Here is a 23,903-nt window from a genome sequence, read left to right as displayed (position 1 = left end):
TATTTTACCTTCCTTTGTTTTTATACAATTCTAAATTCAGAAATTTTTGCGATGATATTATTATTGCAAAAATTGTAACAGGAAAGGTTTCCAAAAAATAAAATCTGCCATTTATTGATAGCATTATTAGTATGCAGCATTTTCTGAAATTGCAATAATTAATCTCACATTTATCCATAGTTCAAAAATCTCAATAATAAATGGACATAAAAATTTCTGAATTTACAGTATATACAGATGTACAGAATTATAGTGATGTAAATCCATTTAAGCAACTTGAAAATGATAGGATGTTGGCAGTTCAAAAAATAAAGTCAACAAAATGAGTTTAATAATTTTATTGTACTCAATATTCACAATAAAACTTTTCTAAAGAAACACAAAAATTTCAACAAATCATACAGTATAAAACAATTGAATATTGCACAAAATTTGACTTAAAACTATTTTAAAACTGCCAACATCTAATGATAAATTGGTATAGACTCAATTCATTTCTACTTTATATCAGATACCAGCCTTTTCTTTTTATTGTGGATTTGAAATTAAAATAAATTATCAATCTAATGTCAATCATCAATCAATATGAATACAAATCCATAACAAAAGGTCATTTACAAATTATATTTTAGGACATTTTATGCTAAAATTTGTATACTAACCTACCATTATACCTAGAATAAAACTTTGCATTAAATGCAATATTATAAATGAGTGAGTCTATATCAAAAATATCAAGCCACAGAAAACTAGTTTAAGTTTCTAGAAGCTATTTTCAAGACAATGAACATTTTTTGTTAACTGTGTAAGAAATCAAAGCTATTTTACTGGCACATTAGAAAATCAATACACAATTTAGATTATTAATATTGAATTTCAAATATAATCCTTACAGTTACGACAACATCTCATTTCATATTTTTTGAGTGAGAAAATTTGTTTTTCTTTTCGGTGCAATATTTAAACTTTTATCTATCAATTCCAATATTCTTCAAATCTACAGTACCAACAGTATTAATACCACTTACTTGAAATAACCATTCTTTCAACAAATATCATAACAGTAATTATTCAAAAAAATAAACTATACATGCAAATAAAACAATACCCAGCATACACATTCATTCCATAAACATGCCAAAATTAAGTAATTATCACATTCAAAACTACAATGAATAGTTATTAAAAGATGTACTGAATAGGTCCTATATCCAAATTATGTTGACAGTAAACAAATCACACCATTTTTATATAAATGTATGACAAATGTGAACATCAAATTATGTCATAGAATTTACTCTTAGTTTTTATCTAAAATTATAATAAGTACTCAAGTCCTCATAAATCATAGAGAATGTCCGAGTATTGAAAATGAATTCATCAGATTTTTTAGATTTCAGTTAATTTTAATAGTTAATATGGATATTGTTGTTATTCATAAAATATTTTATTCATAGAATTGAAAACGAAAAAATAAAAAAAGATTTTTTTATGCTGGAATATAATTCCTATTCATTTTGTCACATTAATAAATGTTTGTTTCTTGCTATCATTTAATGATGCATTAAACATATATGTGTGCAATTAATAAAAATTCATTGATTTTCCATCTTGATAAATAAATAAATCTTTACATTTACATATACATGTCTCCTCATCAAATAAATCTTAAGGATTGAACAATACTGTCTAAAGCATTTTATAAATTGGTCAACTTAGGTTTAATCAAAACAGTAGACTGAAAAATCACAAATAAAATATAATGATTTGTTTTTACTGCTTGAGATATTGAGGAAAGTTTTGAATTCATGTAATTATAATTTCATTCATTTACACTTAATTATTTTGCTTTTTTTTATTTCTTCAAGATGAGTACATAAGTATAGCTTGGTGTATCAAGTACTTAGTTTTTATACTCAAATTTCATCCAATTTTTTTATTCAAATTTCTTAAAAAAATTTTACTCAAATTTTATAACATACATATGATAATGGTCAATAACAAATTGTATATTCACATATGACATGGCTTTGAGATCAAATTATACTATATAGCCTTTTGATCTTAAGTGACATCTTGATTTACAATATAAAATTTTATTTATATGTATAAACTACTGCAACTTAAAAGCAGATTATTGCAAAATTTTCTTTTATCGACTTCCTAGTTCTAAATACTACTGAATAAAATTAGTTTTGTTTATGGGGAATAGCTTGTTTATATAACAGTTGGTAAATTCACAATAAGAATATATATCAGTCTTCACATGAAAAATATTTCACTGCAGTTTTATGTAAAATTACTGTACATATCCAAATATAAATAACAAAATCTGCTTTATAATTTATAATACATGTCCAACTTTAAAAAGTTATCAAAAAAACTTAAATATAAAAGATGGTTTACAAATTTGTAAATAATCAACTAGCACTTAATACTATAAAATGCATTGTAGAACAATTGGTTAAAGCTATAAAAAATACAATAAAAAGCAACATGCTCTAATATTCTTTTAACAAAGCAGAACGCCATAAAAAAAAATTATGGACTGTCAGTTTCTGATACATTAAAATCTGAATGGTTTCATCGTGAACATATTTGGTGCAATATTTTAAACTTTTGTACAACAATTCAATAATTTCTCAAATCTATAGTATCAACAGTATTTTAAATAACCATGCTTTCAATATCAGCTTTTAATATCATTATCTGTTAATTAATCATAACACTGGTGTTATATCAAAGGCCTTCCTTCAACAACTTCAACATGTAACCTGCAGAAATTTCAGGTTGACAGACCACGATGGAAAGTTGAGATTGTTATTTTTTTAATAATTTCCATGGAAATGAAATGTACTAATGTTAATACATCTGTTCACTTAACATTATTGACCTATCATATTGGTCTTTTGATAAATTGACCTTACAACAGACTTCAACCTGTGCTATATGCATAAATTTCTAGGTCAATAAACCATGACAAAACTAAAGAATATCATTGAATTATCTTAATTGATTCATGTAAATCTTTCCTAATCACAAATTTAATTGTTAATGCAACACCCATGCCTGATTTAGAAATTTTGGTTGCATGCAAGACAAAATTTATATTTCATCATCTTTTATCTATAAGCTTTATTTATATGCAAATTGTGAAGCCATTGAGATTAAAAGCTAAGCAAGACTTGATATTTTACATTATTTTAATCTATAATCTTTGACCAAGTTTATTTGGAAAAACTTTGAATTACCTTTAATAATGGAAATCATTTTAAAAGTTAACAGGCCTATGACAGATGAATATTCATCTGTCCTACTGGTTTTTAATATTATGCCATGCTAAGAAATAAAATAAGAAATCTAGCAAAACCTTAATTAAAAGTGCAATATTTTCTTCTAATTCCTGTTTACAAAACCATTTAGTAAGCTGCATTAAAAAGCATGATAAATATGATACAATTAAAAAAAAGTATATATACATATATATTAATTCAATACTATAATACTAGGTAGGCCGAGACAAAATTTGACTGCACCAAATAAACTTATCAAAGCCATGGGTTTCTCCACGATACAAGAAATTAATAAAAAAAAACAAGTCACTGAGAACACAACACAACGGAATGTTCAAAACCTGAGGTAATAACAATTCAAACTTCTTCCCATATAGCCGCCTTGCAGATGTTACTTGGTTTCCAATTTAATGAGTAACGTCGTCTGTTTCTGGTATCTACAATAGGTTATGTATAAAACATTGGTCAATTAAAACTAATGTAAATCATCGTTGAAATTTACCTCCATAATCAGAGTTTGAGCTGTTATTGCTTCTACGACCATGCTGCTTCCTGTCAGGACCTTTCTCACCTGCAAGGGACAACATTCCATATTCAGTCATGCGGAACACATGCAAACTACAAATCAGTCATGCTTATCAATACTGTTTAATAACATGCCATTCTAAATATATTATACTTTATATTCATAACACATGCTTTCTGAAGTATGTAGTTTAAGAGATAATGCTATGTATCATTTACAAAAGAAAGAAAACACACAGTTTTGTAATAAATAGCATAGTATCAGCAGAGACAAAAGAATCAGTAGCAAACAGTAATTACAGCTAACAAAGTCAATGAAGATTACAAGCATCAACGAAAAATAATAGTATAATACATGGTTGCTAAAAATGGATATCACTTAAAGTTTGAAATACCATGTACTGATAAATTCAAAACAGAGGAAAACGGCTTATGACAAAGTATTTATTATATATTAAGAATATATCTAAGCAGATATAGTTATAACAGATGAAAATACTACAAGCATTTAATAACCAGCATACACACTGTAATAAGCCAGCTCATATTTTATTACAATTAAAATCATACAACACAACACAAAATCAAAGTGCTTGTGAGCACTGAAGGGTAAAGATTGCTTTCATTTTGCAATATTTTGAATTGGATTTATCTCCCTTTGTTCATAATTGTAGTTGAACCTTTTTTTTAAAATAGATAATAGTTTTCTTGACCAATTAAAATTATACACATACACATGATTTTGTAACTTCAAAATCTGAGTAAACAATAAATAACTTGAAATGTTTATCCCATATTGCACTATGTTAAGTGTGCTCTCAAAGGTAGATATTTGGCCTTGAATATATAGCTACAAAGCCAGTGAGAATTGGGTTTTGATTGCATTTCATGTAACCTTTACCCAAAACAAACCAATAATATCATGCCAATTTTACATTTAAAGCTTGAATATTTACATGATTTTATCAGCTGGACAACCGTTTAAGTAGACAGTTTAAATATGCCTGTTTACTACCTATATTTATTTGTCAAAAAATCAAGATGTACCAAAGATGCATTAAGTGAGCTTGGAGCTAACCTAACCCTCTAGTTGTATGCAACATCATTTCATTTCAAATCATCTATTTATGAAATACTTCAAACTATGTCAAGTTAAACAAATTTTTCCAAAGAAGGGGAAGGATTGGGACACAGATATGAAAGCCACCAGCAAAGTAATGGATAGGGTTAGTTTAATTTATTCTTTAGCCACTATTTTCACAAATCTATAAGAGCTGACAACCACCAAATAGACTTGGTAGAAGGACAGACTAAACAAAAGGCCATAACAAGTTAATTTGTTTTTGGATTCATTCCCTTATCTCTGCTGGTTCAAATTGAGGCCTTGCTTTAAGATAAGAAACTTTCTTTTGCTAAGTGTTTTAAAGAATGATGGATAGAACAAAGGACAACTATGTGGTGACGTTAACTCACACTGATCCTTTAAGCCATTGCGAGTTTATACTGTAGGGTTATAGAGAAATAAAAGTTGACCAGCTGACAAGAACCTGTTAATTAGTTTATATCCATTTTTGTGCCATTGTTTAAGGACATGTTAATACTTTCTCTATTATTGTTATCCACACAAATTTGTTTAATAATGTCTAAGTAGCTTAAATAACTGTTAGGCTTGTATGCAGATTTTGCCAAAACCATGAAAATTCAAAATCAACAAAACTACAATTTTTCCTCAATCCATGAAAATTGGTACCCACGAATGTTCAATTTTAAGACTAAAATATTACTTTGAATTCCCTTCAAAAAATCTTAAATAACTAGCATTTACCAGTTTTATTTGAAATATTTTGAATCAAGTAAATACAAGACTGATGTAACAATAAAGTTAAAAAAAAATATTACCAAATATAGCAGAAATTCAAGAGAATATTTTTATGCCCTTATTTTCTTTTCATTCTTAAGCAAATTACTATAAGTAGAAGATAAGAAACCATGCTGGAACTTACCAGGTTTTTTAAATGGGACATTAGTAAAAGGATCTGAGGAATCAGATCCTGACATCACTAAATCTTCTCTACTTTTTACATTGGATATACCTACAATAATATTAAAGAATTATAAAAGAGAAAAGTATTTATAAAATAAAAGAATAATGTGTCTGATGACACAAACACCACCTCTCAAACTTGCTTATAATATGTGAAAATACATTTTGAGAGCATTTCATGTCACTGCTAGTGCAGAAACGAAAAAATTTGCAATTTTCCAAGTTATAAAGGGCCATAACTCCAGAACGGAAAGTGACTCATGACCCAAATTCAAACTCTGTCTGCAAGTTTTGGTTCTGAGCATTGTGTATGAGTTTCATACAATTTGGATGAAGAAAACTTAAATGCGACGGACAGGAGGATGGATTGTCAAGGGTAACACTTAATAATAAAATGCTCCGCAGGGCGCAGCTTGATACGACCGCAGAGGTCGAACCCTGAACAGTTGGGGCAAGTATGGACACAACATTCAAGCTTGATACAGCTCTGAATTTGGATTGTGATTAAATATTTGACACAGCATAGGTTTCTGACACAGAATGAATGTGGTCTAAGAACTTAAAAATTTTAAATTGGACATTCACCTATTATGGTCCAATATCCAAAATCTAAATACATGGTTAGATTCAGCATATCAAAGAACCCCAAGAATTCAATTTTTGATGAAATCAAACAAAGTTTAATTTTGGACCCTTTTGACCTCAATATGGACAAAGTTGATAATGGGGCCCAAAAATCAAAAATCTAAATACATTGTTAGATTCAGCATATCAAAGAACCCCATATATTCAATTTTTGTTGAAATCAAACAAAGTTTAATTTTGGACCCCGATTTGGACCAACTTGAAAACTGGGCCCATAATCAAAAATCTAAATACATGTCTGGATTCAGCATATCAAAGAACCCTAAAAATTCAATTTTTGTTAAAATCAAACTAAGTTTAATTTTGGACCCTTTGGACCTTAATGTAGACCAATTTGAAAACGGAACCAAAAATTAAGGATCTAAATACACGGTTAGATTCGGCATATCAAAGAACCCCAATAATTCAATTTTTGATGAAATCAAACAAAGTTAAATTTTGGACCCTTTGGACCTCAATGTGGACCAATTTAAAAATGGGGCCCAAAATCCAAAAACTTAATACACGGTTAGATTCAGCATATTAAAGAACCCCAAGAATTCAAGAATAAAACCCCATTGAAATTGATCAAGAAATAAGCAATTTATACGAAGTATCTTCTTTTGCACAATACTGTGCAATTGAATATTTCTTGCTATTGCGCAATACTGTACAATTGACAATTTCTTGCTATTGCGCAATATTGTGCTATTGGATATTTCTTGCTATTGCGCAAAACTGTGCAATTGAAGATTTCTTGCTATTGCGCAATACTGTGCAATTGAAGATTTCTTGCTATTGTGCAATACTGTGCAATTAAAAATTTCTTGCTATTGCACAATACTTATTATATAATAATTTACACATCCTGTTTGGTGTGTATCTCCTACCATATCATTATTATTTGCTTTTAAATATAAATCAGAAATAACCAACTTAAAATGGAAAATTTTAAAAGAAAAAAAAAAGAAAAAAAAGAAAAAAAAGGAAAAAAAAAAAATCCCCCCCCCAAATTTTTTGAACCCCTTATGATTCATCACCCCCAAACTCAATCCCAGCCTTCCCTTTGTGGTATGGTACCTTGCAGTACAATTTCAGAGAGATCCATACACTTGAACACAAGTTATTGTCTGGAAACTAGAAAAATGCTTATTTTTGGCCCCTTTTTGGCCCCTTATTCCTAAACGTTTGGGCAATTACCCCCAAACTCAATTCCAGCTTTCCCTTTGTGATATGGAACCTTGTAGTACAATTTCAGAAATATCCAAACACTTACACACAAGTTATTGTCATGAAACTAGAAAAATGCTTGTTTTTTGCCCCTAATTCCTAAAATTTTGAGGCAATTACCCCCAAAATCAATTACAGCCTTCCCTTTGTGATATGGAACCTTGTGGAACAATGTCAGAGAGATCCATACACTTACACACAAGTTATTGTCTGGAAGTTACAAAAATGCTTATTTTTGGCCCTTTTTTCCTTAACTGTTGGTACCATAACCCCCAAATTCAATCCCAACCTTCCTTTCGTGGTCTTGAACCTTATGGTAAAATTTCATGGAGATCCATTGACTTAAACTAAAGTTAGAGTGCGAAAACCAATGTGTCTTCGGATGACGCCTGACGACGCCAGACGACGACGACGACGACGACGACATCATACCAATATACGACCAAAAATTTTTTAATTTTTGCGGTCGTATAAAAATCTTAAATCATTTTTTTTTATCTGAATAAAAGACATGAATTGCTCAAATGTCTCAAACTAAACCCTGAATTTTCACTTTTCATTTTAAAAAATTCAATCTTACTGCAGTAAAAGTGAAATGATCAACATCATAATTTGATATTGCTATAAATACACATGATGGCAATCAATATACAATATGTTATATTTCATTCAGAAAATAACTGTAGGAGATTAGGTGTTCACAATTTATGTATAATAACAGTCTGATTTTCTAGGGTGTCACTGTGATCAGCCAAATCTCCAATAAAAAGACAGCATAAGAATTTATAAAAGAACAGAGTTTCAATGTCCCCCGCTTTACACGTTTTATATTTCCAAGGGGCATAACTCTTTTCAAAAAAGTCGATCGTCCACCATTAAAGAACTTGTCCGAGATATTACTGATATTAACCTATAGTATAAGTTTTATAAAAATCTGGCAAGAATTGTACTTGTGAGAGCGCTAACCAGACCGGACGGACGCCCGGTATTTCCATGTCCCCCGCAATGCATTACGCTGGGGACAAAAATGCACAACCAGGCATTGTTGGAGGTTAATTTTTGTGAAAATGTATTCCAATCTAAAATTAACTGCGAGATTTAGTGTGCACAGGTTATTTCTGGATATAGGCTTTTTTAATTTTCAGAGGGCCATAGGTATTGTTAAAGGTAAATTTCAATAATATTATGCTCAACAGTGCCTGGTTACAAAAAAATATATAAAATCTAATAATACATACAGGTTTTTTTTGTAATTGGGGTAAGAAACAATTTTGTATTAAGCAACATATTCTGTAACCTACAGAAAAATCTGAAATTTGCTTTGCAAGATGCAGTGGACTTTTTAACATAGGGAATTTCATCTAACTCCAAAGTCTCAAGAGTACCTTGAGTGTAGGGTTAAAGACTCAATCAGAGGCCAGGCCAGGCCAATGAATTTAAACAGGTATATAGCATTATGAAGTAAGAGCAAAGAGTGGTCAGCCTTGAGTCTAGTACAAAACAAGGTATTTTCATATGATATATATATTTATTGTCCTGATGCCATTCATATTTTGCACTGGACATTAAGCAGCCATTTATCAATCAATCCATAAAGATTTATTCAAATTTTAAACACAAATATTACTCAGAAAGTATAAATAAAAGGAGATGTTGTGATCACGGTCAATGAAACAGCAGCTCAAAAACACAATCACATGGTATAGCATGTTCACAAGAAGCTCAATTCCAAAGGAGTAGGTCCGGTAAGGGCCGATTTTGGCCCCAAATTTCAGGTTCATCTGATGAAAGATTTTGGACACTTTTTAAACACTTAAGTGTCTACTTTAGTACATTCAATTAATTTATGTGAAAGATTTGAACTGATTTAGTCATTAAAGACGCTCAATTTTAAGCTTAAATATTAAAAATCTATCAAATATGCCATAATATGTCACTTTTCAGATGGTTTTTGTCAAAAATGAAAGTGGCCGCATCCGTGTTCATCCTCAACCTTTATATATGTTATGTATTATCATCAAATACAACTTACATTTAAATATTAAGAATGAACACAAATGCGGCCACATCCATTTAAGATGGAAACCGTCTTAAAATTAACTCAAATGCTAAAATTGTGAAGATTTCAGTAATTTAGCATGACTTAATGATGCTAGTACCCGATACATGTACATTCTATTGTCAAAAACAGCCCATACTTATGTAACAGAAGTATTCTACTTTCCAATACATAGCTAAAAGTTTACTTTTTAACTATTTTGTAAAACTGCTATATTTTGGGGCCAAAAAGGGATCTTACTGAACCTACTCCTTTTAATAATACAACTAAAATTCTATACATGGCTTTTATGTGAAAGAATATATATGTTTGGAATTCAAACAGTAAAGCATGCTCACATGAAGCTTAATATAAAACTTCAGGTTGTTCTGATTTGTAGTTTCTGAGAAAAATACTTGTGAATTTCATTGGACGGACTGACAGACAGAGGAAAACCCCTTTCTTTGTAGCTGTTTACCAAAGGTACAAAGAAAAACAGATAACTTTATATATGTATACTGTAAATTCAGAAATTATTGCGTGCATTTATTATTGCGATTTTGTCATTTTAGACTTAAATGCGATTTTAATTTTTACGATTTTGAGAAAAATCCTGTTTAATTCATATAGAATATTTCAAAATGCGAGTTTAAATTATTGCGTTTACAACTCTGTCGCATTTTTCGCAATAATAAAAACCTCGCATTAATTTCTGAATTTACAGTATTCCATAAGTAAGAAATTTTACAGCACATTTGGTTTCCATTAAAACTTACTACTATTAGATCCTCTACGTAATTTATCAAATTCTTTTCCAAATATTTCCTCCTCTGTATCCGGACCAAAATTATCATCGAAAGGATTCCAATCAGCTACATCTGCAGATAATGCTCTTGTTAAGTTAGGGGACCTGAAATAAGTGGATTCAAAAGATGCATACACATTATAATGTTGACATTTGAACTTAATTCTATTTTGATATGTCTCAATATTTGTAACATTTTGTCTCAGTTGCATTTTTCTCATAAGCTCTGAAATCCTTAGCAATTCTGAAATGAACTTTAAAGACCTTTTTGGCCAACTTTACCTGACCATTAAATAGTCTAAGTCCTTACAAAAGTGAAAAGTTGATTTCATTCCTTGATTAAACAATCCAAATAAATATGCCTTATCTATATGTACCATACATACACCTTACAACTATTGTAGCCAACACTGAAATTGTGTCTTTATATAAATAAATCCTAGACACAACTGCTTCATGGATATATTTGTAGTAGCTACATAAAGGCAATTGGCATAACAAGCTTTTAAGTTACGTACCCTGGAGGTGAGTGAGTTGGAGTTGTAGTAGCTGATTTAGACTTGGTTTGAGAAGGAGGAGCATTTAGAAGATTCGATGTGGCATGATAAGCTCTGAAATACAAATTTACAGCAATATTACAAGCAATGAAATAGAGATATATAGAAAGTAGCATTACAAGCACTGAACTATAAATATGTAACGAGAGAAAGACAGTACAGTTTACTTAAAAACAAAAACTTAATGAGGTTATTATCTTTCAAATACTATGTTATTATTTATTCTCCTAATTTCATACTCAAATTTGTTTTTCATACTTTCCAATTCCAACTTTGAAGATATCCTTCTGACATTTTTGTTGTTGCTAGGTTACAATTTTTATAGATTAAAAGATAAAATGTGTACAAAAAATTGTCCTGATTTTAGTGTGTTTAAATGTGCATGTGTTATTTTCTGTAACTTATTAAATCATTTTTAAGTGCATTATATTCTACGAGGGTGGTAAAGGTTATTTTCATGCAACGTGATCGCCGTTTTTTATTTGACGTTCAACATGTTTTTACTTTTTTATTTGACGTTCAGTCGTGCAAGACAGGTGCCTCGTTCTGTCTATTTAATTTTACGTGCATCATGATTCAGTCACAAAAGGTTCACATCAAAGTCTTTATTTTTCGTGCAACGTTCATGACAGAAATTATTTCACGTTCAACGTGAAATTATGTCTTATTTCAAGTTTTTTCCGTGCAAGCAACCCCCCATTACCACCCTCTTCTACTAAAATTGAAATTCTAATTACATAAAGTATTTTAAAACACATTTTCACATGAGTGACAGTACCTGAAAGCACTTCCTTTTCCACCCATATGGAGAGCTGATGTATCGCTGACATAACGTCGATGTGATTTTGTTTGTCTCGACGGAGACGGAGGAGGTGTAATGGATATCAATGGCTGATCATCAGACTGCAAGTAATACATATAAGATAAAGACAAGTATAACACAGATTAATTTTTCAGGATATTGTAAGAAATGACATTATAAATCAATAAATTTATTGACAAAATGGCCACTTTTATTTGTTTTTTTTTCATGCAAATCAGCAAAGGTAGATAGCAACAATTATAACAAGAGGCTGTCAGAGTGACAGCAACTGGATTTTCCAGCAGAGGTCGAACCCTGAACAGTTGAGCAAGTATGGACACAACATTTAAGCTTAAAACAGCTCTGAATTTGGATTGTGATTGAATATTTGAAATTGGACATTTACCTATTATGGTCCAATATCCAAAATCTAAGTACATTGTTAGAATCAGCAAATCAACGAACCCCAAGAATTCAATTTTTGATGAAATCAAACAAAAGCTTAATTTAGGACCCTTTGAACCTCAATGTGGTATTATCTAATTAATAATGAAAATAAATACAGGTTTAGATACAGCATTTCAAAGAACCCTATATATATTCATTTTATGTTGAAATCAAACACAGTATAATTTTGGACCCCGATTTGGACAAACTTGAAAACTGGGCCCAAAATCAGAAATCTGAATATATGTTTATTAATAGACAAACTAAGCTTAGTTTTTGAAGTTGCTTCATCAAAAAAAGTAAATAGCATTCAGAAAATAGGTTCAGAATAACAAAACAAACCTACCACAAAATTCTTCAAACAATTTACCAAAGAAAAGAAGAAAAAAATCCATAATGTCATTTATCATTAATACAATATCTATTAAAAATCTATAAAACTTATCTGTAATTATCTTCAAAATGTCTAATAATGAAGAGTAAATTTCAAATTTTATTTATACTGTCCTACAGATCTTATCATCATCAACACTTAGGAAACAGAAAATTTTCAAATAGATCTGTCACTCCAATTATAATTGTGTGATAAGATATTTACCAGATGCTTTGTTATCTGACAATAGGTGAAAATTATTTAAAAACACTCAGTGTAATCAAACTTTATATATATAAGTAATATAGTTCCCAATATTTTTTCTTTCATTTGTCACAAACTAATATAGATCTGCAACTTATCTATCAATGTTAACAATTTTATCCACACAATGTAATGTAATGAGGAAATATATCCTTTAATAAAATGCTCCGCAGGGCGCAGCTTGATACGACCGCAGAGGTCGAACCCTGAACAGTTGGGGCAAGTATGGACACAACATTCAAGCTTGATACAGCTCTGAATTTGGATTGTGATTAAATATTTGACACAGCATAGGTTACCGACACAGAATGAATGTGGTCTAAGAACTTAAATTTTTTTATTAAATTGGACATTCACCTATTATGGTCCAATATCCAAAATCTAAATACATGGTTAGATTCAACATATCAAAGAACCCCAAGAATTCAATTTTTGATGAAATCAAACAAAGTTTAATTTAGGACCCATTTGACCTCAATGTGGACAAAGTTGATAACGGGGCCCAAAAATCAAAAATCTAAATACATGGTTAGATTCAGCATATCAAAGAACCCCATATATTCAATTTTTGTTGAATCAAACAAAGTTTAATTTTGGACCCCGATTTGGACCAACTTGAAAACTGGGCCCATAATCAAAAATCTAAATACATGTTTAGATTCAGCATATCAAAGAACCCTAAGAATTCAATTTTTGTTAAAATCAAACTAAGTTTAATTTTGAACCCTTTGGACCTTAATGTAGACCAATTCGAAAACGGAACCAAAAATTAAGAATCTAAATACACGGTTAGATTCGGCATATCAAAGAACCCCAATAATTCAATTTTTGATGAAATCAAACAAAGTTTAATTTTGGACCCTTTGGACCTCAATGTGGACCAATTTAAAATCGGGGCCCAAAATCCAAAAACTTTATACACGGTTAGATTCAGCATATTAAAGAACCCCAAGAATTCAAGAATAAAACCCCATTGAAATTGGTCAAGAAATAAGCAATTAATACTGTGCAATTGAATATTTCTTGCTATTGCGCAATACTGTACAATTGACAATTTCTTGCTATTGCGCAATATTGTGCTATTGGATATTTCTTGCTATTGCGCAATACTGTGCAATTGAAGATTTCTTACTATTGCGCAATACTGTGCAATGAAAGATTTCTTGCTATTGTGCAATACTGTGCAATTGAAAATTTCTTGCTATTGCACAATACTTATTATATAATAATTTACACATCCTGTTTGGTGTGTATCTCCTACCATATCATTATTATTTGCTTTTAAATATAAATCAGAAATAACCAACTTAAAATGGAAAATTTTAAAAGAAAAAAAAAGAAAAAAAAGAAAAAAAAGGAAAAAAAAAAAATCCCCCCCCCCAAATTTTTTGAAACCCCTTATGATTCATCACCCCAAACTCAATCCCAGCCTTCCCTTTGTGGTATGGTACCTTGCAGTACAATTTCAGAGAGATCCATACACTTGAACACAAGTTATTGTCCTGAAACTAGAAAAATGCTTGTTTTTTTCCCCTTTTTGGCCCCTTATTCCTAAAATTTTGAGGGAATTACCCCCAAAATCATTCCCAGCCTTCCCTTTGTGGTATGGTACCTTGCAGTACAATTTCAGAGAGATCCATACACTTGAACACAAGTAATTGTCTGGAAACTATAAAAATGCTATTTTTAGCCCCTTTTTGGCCCCTTATTCCTAAATGTTTTGGGCAATTACCCCCAAACTCAATTCCAGCTTTCCCTTTGTGATATGGAACCTTGTAGTTCAATTTCAGAAAGATCCATACACTTACACACAAGTTATTATCATGAAACTAGAAAAATGCTTGTTTTTTGCCCCTTTTTTGGCCCCTAATTCCTAAAATTTTGAGGCAATTACCCCCAAAACCAATCCAAGCATTTCCTTTGTGATATGGAACCTTGTGGTACAATGTCAGAGAGATCCATACACTAACACACAAGTTATGTCTGGAAGTTACAAAAATGCTTATTTTTGGCCCCTTTTTGGCCCCTAATTCCTTAACTGTTGGTACCATAACCCCCAAAATCAATCCCAACCTTCCTTTTGTGGTATTAAACCTTATGGTAAAATTTCACGGAGATCCATTCACTTAAACTAAAGTTAGAGTGCGAAAACCAATGTGTCTTCGGACGACGCCAGACGACGACGACGCCAACGTCATACCAATATACGACCAAAAAATTTTTAATTTTTGCGGTCGTATAATAAAAATTAGGGATGTCAACGAGTACTCGAGTTCTCGAGTATCGCTACTCGAGTTCTCGAGTATCGCTCGGTAGTACCGAGTATCGAATACCAAAAATGATACTCGACTAATTGGTTTCTGTTAGAATGTTGTTGCCTACCCCATACTTATCACTGGTAGGTTTTGGTTTAGGAGGACATATGTAACCTACCCCATACTTATCACTGGTAAATTTTGGTTTAGGAGGACACACATAACTTACCTCATAATTATCCTTGGTAGGTTTTAGTTTAGGAGGACACACATAACCTAACCCATACTAATCACTGGTAGGTTTTGGTTTAGGAGGACACACATAACCTACCTCATAATTATCCTTGGTGAGTTTTGGTTTAGGACAAACATAACCTACCCCATACTTATCACTGATAGGTTTTGGTTTAGGAGGACATATGTAACCTACCCCATAGTTATCATTGGTAGATTTTGGTTTAGTAGGACACACATAACCTACCTCATACTTATCACTGATAGGTTTTGGTTTAGGAGGACATATGTAACCTACCCCATAGTTATCCTTGGAAGGTTTTGGTTTAGGAGGACACACATAACCTACCTCATACTTATCACTGATAGGTTTTGGTTTAGGAGGACATATGTAACCTACCCCATAGTTATCCTTGGTAGGTTTTGGTTTAGGAGGAACAGGAGGCTTTTTAAAATCTCCACTGTCATCCTTTATCACATAAGCCTTTGAATACATATTGTCCAAGCTATTGCTATTAACAATGGGTTGACTAGGAGTAGATTGTCCATGGAATGACCGAGACATTGGCATTTGAGGAGCATTCAAATATGGCTGTTGTTGCATATATTGAGTTTGTTGCATATTCATTTGTTGTGTATAAGCAGTACTTTGTTGATACATCTGTTGTTGATAGGCCTGCTGTTGTAACATGGCCTGTTGCTTTAAAGCCTGTTGTTGTTGAAGAGCCTGCTGTTGTTGAAGTGCCTGTTGTTGTTGTAAGGCTTGTTGCTGTAACGCTTTTTGTTGCAAAGCCTGTTGCTGAAGAGCTTGTTGATGCTGCTGTGCCTGCTTCTGCAACATAGCCTGTTGCTGACTTGGCTGAACAGGGGGCGGATCTATAAATTCAAAATGACTTAGTTTTAATACTTAGAACGAATGTCAATTATATAGTGTTCACAAAAAAAAAAATTGTAACACAATGATGTCTGAATTTATTTAAAAAAACACAAACAACAAAAAAATTCACAGAACTTCGTTAATATTTACAATAAAGCTACAAAATATTAACCCTTAATTACATATTTATGATTAAGCATGGCAGTCTGCATGCATCATATCTTAACATCATCAATCTTTGTATGATAATTAAGATGGAATTAAATAAGAAAAGCTAAATAAGGTTTAAAATTCCTATAAATACCAAAACTTTTGAAACTATTAGGGACACAGTATGTTTTGCTTCGACTATTAGGGACACAGTATGTTTTGCTTCGACTATTAGGGACACAGTATGTTTTGCTTCAACTTTTAGGGACACAGTATGTTTTGCTTTGACTATTAGGGACACAGTATGTTTTGCTTCGACTATTAGGGACACAGAATGTTTTGCTTCGAAATTTAAAAATTCATGTGAATGAATACCATGACTATGATGACTAGTACTAAATTTATCCTGCATAGGTTCTTCTATTTTCATAATTTTGGGGCCTCATTTTGCTATTTTCAATTAGATTAAAATTGTAACAGCTCTCAATTTGAGTGTATAGACCATTATTAACCATGTTTTTACCTAAATAGACCTGGATGTAGTAAGCAAAGAAAATATTGTAAAACTTTGGTGGAGCATTAAAAAAGTTGAGATTTTTTTGATTAACATGCATACCACATCTTACTTTTACATTTTTCAGTTTTTGCTGTAAAGGAGTATAAACGTGAATATGTTAAAAGTTGATTTATTTCTTTTTCAATTCAAAAATATCTTGCTGTCATTTTGAGTAAGTTTTGCATACCATTAGATTGCATGTTTGTATGGTGGTCCATCAAATGCTTAATACCTTTGTTTACTAACGATTGAAAGAGTAACAATGGCCATAGTGAGCTAATCAAATTTTTCTACATGTCACTATAGGATGCATCAAGAACTTGTTTGATGCTATCAAAGAGAGCATATAAAGAATTCAAGATTTCCCTAACACATAAGCATGATTAAATTTGATGAACCATGTACACACTTATTTAACTTGAGAAATGTCCAAATATTTATAAATGAGAAATACCCACAACAGTTGTTTTAACCTACTGTTTTGGGGAGAAATATTTCATGTTATATAAAATCATTGATATGTTTACTATATTTACCTTGAGCTGTAGGACGTTTTCTTGGAGCTATAGATGTTGGTAACCCAAGAGGTGCTGGTACAGCCTGACCTTTAGGCCTTGACCTTGGTGTAACTGTTGTACTTTCTATTGATGGAGCTATCACACTTCTAAATGCAATGTAAGAAAATCATTTTATCGTTAACTTTTTATAAATTTCAATGGACAGGAACTTCCTACTAAGATCTAACATTTTATCAAGTTACAAGTATAAAACATGGAAAACGAGATGAGAAGGTGAGTACTTAAAAAAAAATTTATGTTGGGGTGAAAAAGTTCATATTTCTTAAGTTGAAAAGGGCATACCTCTGGATAAAATGAAAAGTACAAAAAAAATCTGCAGCATATAATGTTGTTTGCATATAAAATTATCTTTCAAACTGTTTGAAGCACATTCTATCAAAAGCAAAGATGGTGGTTCTGACTGACTAGTTTATAATTCCTATGTACCCCCAGAAATTGTTCAATTCTATTACAATAATAATAACAATAATTTTTGTTTTATAATGAAGGTAACACAGTGAGCTATAAATCTTTCCTGAGGCCTTCAATCACACATTTAAGGGAGTTTAAATGATCACCTTCAGTTTCTAACATGATTAACAACTTGTCATTTATTTCAATTCTTCTTAGCTAGTGACTTACTTGACTGAGGAAGTTTTGATTTGTCTGGCTTCAGTTTCTGTCATAGGAACTGGTATTCTTGAAAAATCTGGTATTTCTAAATTCTGGAAAAACAAACAAACAGCTATGTGAATGAACATGATCACATGAACATATTACAGGAATATGCAGACATTATATCAGACAAACATACATCTATATTTTTTCCAGAATAATTGTTATCAGCATGAAACAGACAAATATGAATTCATATAATTTGGATGTTTGTTAAATGACTTATTCAAAGGATGTAGTCAGGTGAAATTTAAAAAAATCTAGAACTTGAAATAGATACCATATGTCAGAAGAGCATTAGTTAAGGAACAAAATAACCTTAAAATAATGATAGATTATGGAACTCCTTTTCGAGAAATTGAAATTTAAAATAATGGCAGGAAAAGGCTGATTCAGACTTTTACTTTATATTTAGCATTAGAACTATTTAGGTCTCAAATTGTAAGAAAAGAAATCTAGAATCTGCTTGAATTTTGGTAACCTTTTAATGAGCTATTGAAGTATTCTATGAAAAGAAAAGTGGGTGATATGGGGTAAAATATTTTACCCTGTATCATAGGAAAAAATTCATAAGGGGTTCCCTGGAACCCTGTGTCTCACCTACAATTGCTGCTGTCAGTGTAAAAGTGTAATGTTGACTTAAAAAGGGAGTCCATTTATCAGTAAAATACAGAATTTTAAAAAAAATCACTTTCTCTTTAGATGCTATTTCTTGGTCTTGAAGATTAGCTTCTGTCCAAGATTCGTAACAATCCATGAAGGTAAGCAAACTTATCATGTCAAAAAAATTTAATCCCAGACTGTCCATCTATCAGAAAAATACTGAAAATGAAAATATTTTTTCAAAAGTTTGCTGCAGACATTATCTTTTAATCATAAAAAGTTTCATAAGATACTATGAAGGTTTGACAAAGTATTTGGTGTGTAACTAACTTTAACCCCAGACTGTATCTACTTGTTGATTGTAAAAAAAACTAAGTCCATTTATCAGTAAAATACAGAAAAATGAAAATAATTATTTTCAAAATTTTGCTCTGGATACTGTATTTTGGTCATTTACAAGCTTCTGTCCAAATTTCATATAATTCCATGAAGGTTTGACAAAGCTATTGATGACTGAAAAACTTTAACCCCAGACTGAATCTGAATATTAAGTGTAAAATAAACAGCTGCGCCATGAGCGCATGATACGCCCGTCGTCTTGTGTGTGAATTTTTATGCAATAAGCATAAATAGTTTCTGACATACGGCGTGACATGCGAAAACCCCCTTTTTTTTTTTTAGAAAAAACTCAATATCTCTAAAATAAAATTTTGAATCAAAACCAAAGAGTATACAGATCTTTAGATTAATATAACTAAGAAGTGTGTAAAATTTTAAGCAATAATCATAAATCGTTTTTGAGATACGGCGCGACATGTGAAAAAACCCTCCCCCTTTTTTTACAAAATACTCAATAACTCAAAAATAAAATTTTGAATCATCACCAAAAAGTATACAGATCTTAAGGTTAATATAACTAAGAAGTGTGTAAAGTTTTAAGCAATAATCATAAACTGTTTTTGAGATACGGCGCGACATGTGAAAAACCCCTCCCCCTATTTTAACAAAATACTCAATATCTCTAAAATAAAATTTTGAATCATCACCAAAAAGTATACAGATCTTAAGATTAATATAACTAAGAAGTGTGTAAAGTTTTAAGCAATAATCATAAATTGTTTTTGAGATACGGCGCGACATGTGAAAAAAAACACACACCTGTTTTAGTTACTAAGTCCCGTAACTCAAAAAGTTTTAATCTTAATTTCACCAAAAAGTATACAGATCGTTTGACAATCATAAGAAACAACTATGTTAAGTTTCATGAAATTTGGATAAGTCATTCTCAAGTTACGGTGCGACATGTTTACGCCGGACATACAGACGGACATTTGTATACGTCCCGTCAAAAATTGACGGGCGTATAAAAACTAAGTCCAATTATCAGTAAAATACGGAAAAATGAATAAATATATTCAAAATTTTGCTCTGGATACTGTATTTTGGTCACAAACAAGCTTCTGTCCAAATTTCATAAAATTCCATGTAGGTTTGACAAATTTATTGACGTCTTAAAAAACTTTAACCACAGACTAAACCTAATTGTTGCTGCTGCCGACGACGGAATCTGGGATTGCTGTCTCTCGCTTTCGTGAAATAAATTTCGCAGGCTCAACAAAAACCCAAGGAGACCGAACATTTGACAAAAATCCCTTAACCTGACATGACTACATCCTTAATATCAAACAACACAATCCTAGAATTCAACAAAATATTAACTATTTTTGGTTATTCACATATTGAAGTATGTTCACAGACATGTCTTTCCTGTCAAATGCTCTTAAACCAAAACTTGCCAAATATATTTTGCTTTGTTCCTGTGGAGATATTAGACAATTTTTTATATTGCTATATCAACCATGGTTACCATATACACATTTTTTTGTAAGACTATTTCAGGCATATCCTTTAAAAAAATTACGGTACAAATTCACAATAATCAACTTAGATATATTTTGTTTCTATAGTACTTACATTCATGTTAGGAATAGGAGTCTCTCCTCCAACTAATTTAAATGCTAAATGAGAAACTTGAAATATATCAGGTCTCTTTTCAGGATCAACTTCCAACATATACCCTACAAAATAGCATGAAAGTACAGTTTGCTTGTTTGTTAATAGGTGATCTATGAATTCTTTTATTATCTTTAGCAAAAAAAAAGATTTCAATCATCTGTTTGTTACCAATCCAATTATTTGATCGGCTAGTATTAACAATTGTTACTTTTTTAATAGGCAGTCCAAGTTTTTTTTTATGGTCCACCTATTCTATAACAAACAAGATTAATATCTTTGTTCTTTATACACCCAAGTATATAAGCTGTAAGAATTTTGTAAATTACTTTCTATTTACCCTCATTACATTAAAACATACAATGAATTGTTTTCTCTTTTAAGTTTCTTTAATTCAAATGTTACACAAACAATCAGAAATTTACCTTGAAACAAAAAAAAGCTTCATGTTCATTGATCTATTTAAACAAAATTTCACATGTGTATTCTTATTAGGGTTACTCCATTAAAATGCATGTGTTAGGGCAGGAAGGGAAGCATTATTTTTGGACACACCCTGTAGATCAAATTTTTGCTTTACATGTATGTCCATTTGAGGTTTACAAAATTACTACAGGAAGTAAGTTGGTTGTAGGAGGATTTTGGAACTCCCTTGCCATCCTCTCACATCAATAATAGAACAGCCCTATAGCATTATTGTCTAGGTTTATCCTAAGCAGCCTGTTCTAAGTTTTCAATATGTTTTACAGATACTTAGAAATATTTTCCATACAAAAGCAATACTCACCTATTAAAGATAACAGTTTATTTGAATATTTACATTCATCTGGAATGGTGAAGTTACCCGATTGAATAGCTAAAGTACTCTCTCCAAATGGCAAGCTGAAGAAACATAGCTTATATAGAAAACATCCTAATGCCTGCAAACAAACAAAAAAGTTTTACATGTATCAAACTAAACTATTGCTATGTAGCCTAATTTTCAAATTTTTGAACACTTGCCTCTAGTTTCTATTTTTGTAAAAAAAAGAGTTGAAGAGTGAGTCAAAGCAATCTGCATGAAACCCAGATATGTTAATCTATATCTATAAACCCACTGTCTAATTGAGATGACTGAGGATGGTGTTGGCTCACTCAGGCTTAGTGATATTGTAAGATGTGAAACTGAAGAAGGAAATGGTATTAACTATAAAAATGTTTTTAAAAAGAGCTTCAAAATAATTTGAATGCTGTCAATATCTAGTCATTCAAACTTATATGCCATGGTTTTTTTTATATGAATATTGTACAAGATTACAAATTATTCAAGTATAATGCAGATCGACTTGCAAGAATATCTTACCCAAATATCTAACTTTTTTGTTATAGGTTTACCATTATATAGATCTATTATTTCTGGTGCACTATATGATATCTTACCCAAATATCTGACTTTGTTGTTATAGGTTTACCATTATAAAGATCTATCATTTCTGGTGCCCTATATGATATCTGTCTTTGTTTTTATAGGTTTACCATTATAAAGATCTATCATTTCTGGGACCTTATATGATATCTTACCCAAATAGCTGACTTTGTTGTTATAGGTTTACCATTATACAGATCTATCATTTCTGGTGCCCTATATGATATCTTACCCAAATATCTGACTTTGTTGTTATAGGTTTACCATTATACAGATCTATCATTTCTGGTGCCCTATATGATACTGTTGTGTACCTGAAAATATACAATAACATTTAATACAAAATCACGTTGGCCTAAAAGTTGCATGTAGTTAGGAAAAACAAATAAATCAAAACTACTTGTGTATAACATAACAAACAGCCATCAATGCATCACCATCACAAATAATCATGATAATAGACAGACAAGCTGAGCCAGATTTTTATCATGCTAGTCAAAATGGTAACAGTCACTCGGAAAACATGTCACCAGACTGGACAAATTTTTCTAACTTTGAGTCAACCAGTCTTTGCTGTGACTCCTAAATGCTGCATGGTTAATGGAGAAGCAGCCAATACTCATTTTCAATTCTTTGGTTTGACCCAGCCAGGATAGATCTCAGAACCTCCTCTTAGCACGCTAATAGACCACTGAGGCAATTCACTTACAATTTTTAGCATATAAATGTCCTTGAAATTGTTGAAAAGATTTGACCTGATATGATTACGTAAGCTAATGAATTAAATAAGGATGTAAATTACAAATGAAACTGCTAATCTAATTACCTAAAAGTTCTGCATTTAAATGAAAGGGTTACTGCAAAAAATGGAAATTCTGGAATGCATTTATTGGCTTGATTGAATCTATATTTTTACACTTAAGAATATTCATCAGTTTTTGTTATGTATTCAAGACTCAAGTAATAAAAACATCTTACTTTTGAATTTCCTCTTCAATTTGTGACACATTTATTTGACTAGGATCTAAAACTCTGGCAGTAGAACTCCCAAAATCACATAATACATAATGGTGACTATCTGATAATAATAAATTCTCAACCTGAAATAATAATGTTAAAACTAATATAATACATAAAACTATTGCATACCTACCAACTTTCACAAATCAGGTGTGAACTACACGATTTTCACCCCTTGTCCTGATTGCACAATTGTGTTTTTGAAAAAAGCTCCAAAACATGATTTTTGGAAAATCTACATGAAAAAAAATGTTGGTTCCCCGATTTTAACTTTTCCTAAGGGAGACAATCGTGATCAGCAAATGAAAATTGATGTTTCTCATGATTACATTATTAAGCCAATCATAATCAGTGGTTCTCATGATAATGGGGTATTACAAACATGGAAAAATTTGAACTTGTTTGGAACTTTTGAGTCATATTTCTCTGTCTGTATGCCAGAATAGTAAAAATTGTAATCATGGTGGATGTATTTTCATCTGCAAGAAGGTTCTTATGCTGCTTAAAAAGAAACGTGGGCTGTTTGACAAATCTAACGATATACATATCATATGCC

The 23,903-nt window shown here is 31.1% G+C and overlaps 1 protein-coding gene across 2 annotated transcripts in view; it reads right to left on the bottom strand.

The window, feature by feature from the left end:
- LOC127710245 (AP2-associated protein kinase 1-like) overlaps positions 1 to 23,903 on the bottom strand; it is a 51,250-nt gene that overhangs the window by 5,375 nt on the left and 21,972 nt on the right. The window contains exons 5-16 of one of the 2 annotated variants that reach the window (XM_052216014.1): positions 23,306 to 23,427; positions 22,560 to 22,641; positions 21,710 to 21,842; positions 20,884 to 20,987; positions 18,274 to 18,356; positions 17,611 to 17,738; positions 15,892 to 16,367; positions 11,895 to 12,019; positions 11,078 to 11,170; positions 10,531 to 10,664; positions 5,822 to 5,911; positions 3,796 to 3,864 (exon numbers count right to left, since the gene is read on the bottom strand). In XM_052216014.1, coding sequence (XP_052071974.1) covers positions 3,796 to 3,864; positions 5,822 to 5,911; positions 10,531 to 10,664; positions 11,078 to 11,170; positions 11,895 to 12,019; positions 15,892 to 16,367; positions 17,611 to 17,738; positions 18,274 to 18,356; positions 20,884 to 20,987; positions 21,710 to 21,842; positions 22,560 to 22,641; positions 23,306 to 23,427 — 1,639 coding nt within the window. The remainder of the gene's footprint in view (positions 1 to 3,795; positions 3,865 to 5,821; positions 5,912 to 10,530; positions 10,665 to 11,077; positions 11,171 to 11,894; positions 12,020 to 15,891; positions 16,368 to 17,610; positions 17,739 to 18,273; positions 18,357 to 20,883; positions 20,988 to 21,709; positions 21,843 to 22,559; positions 22,642 to 23,305; positions 23,428 to 23,903) is intronic. The other variant, XM_052216015.1, reaches the window with a different exon arrangement.

The sequence above is a fragment of the Mytilus californianus genome, unplaced genomic scaffold, assembly GCF_021869535.1.
Source record: "Mytilus californianus isolate M0D057914Y unplaced genomic scaffold, xbMytCali1.0.p SCAF_7, whole genome shotgun sequence".
Classification (NCBI taxonomy): domain Eukaryota; kingdom Metazoa; phylum Mollusca; class Bivalvia; order Mytilida; family Mytilidae; genus Mytilus; species Mytilus californianus.
The sequence above is the reverse complement of the archived record's forward strand: the minus strand, read 5'-3'. Positions and strand labels throughout refer to the sequence as shown.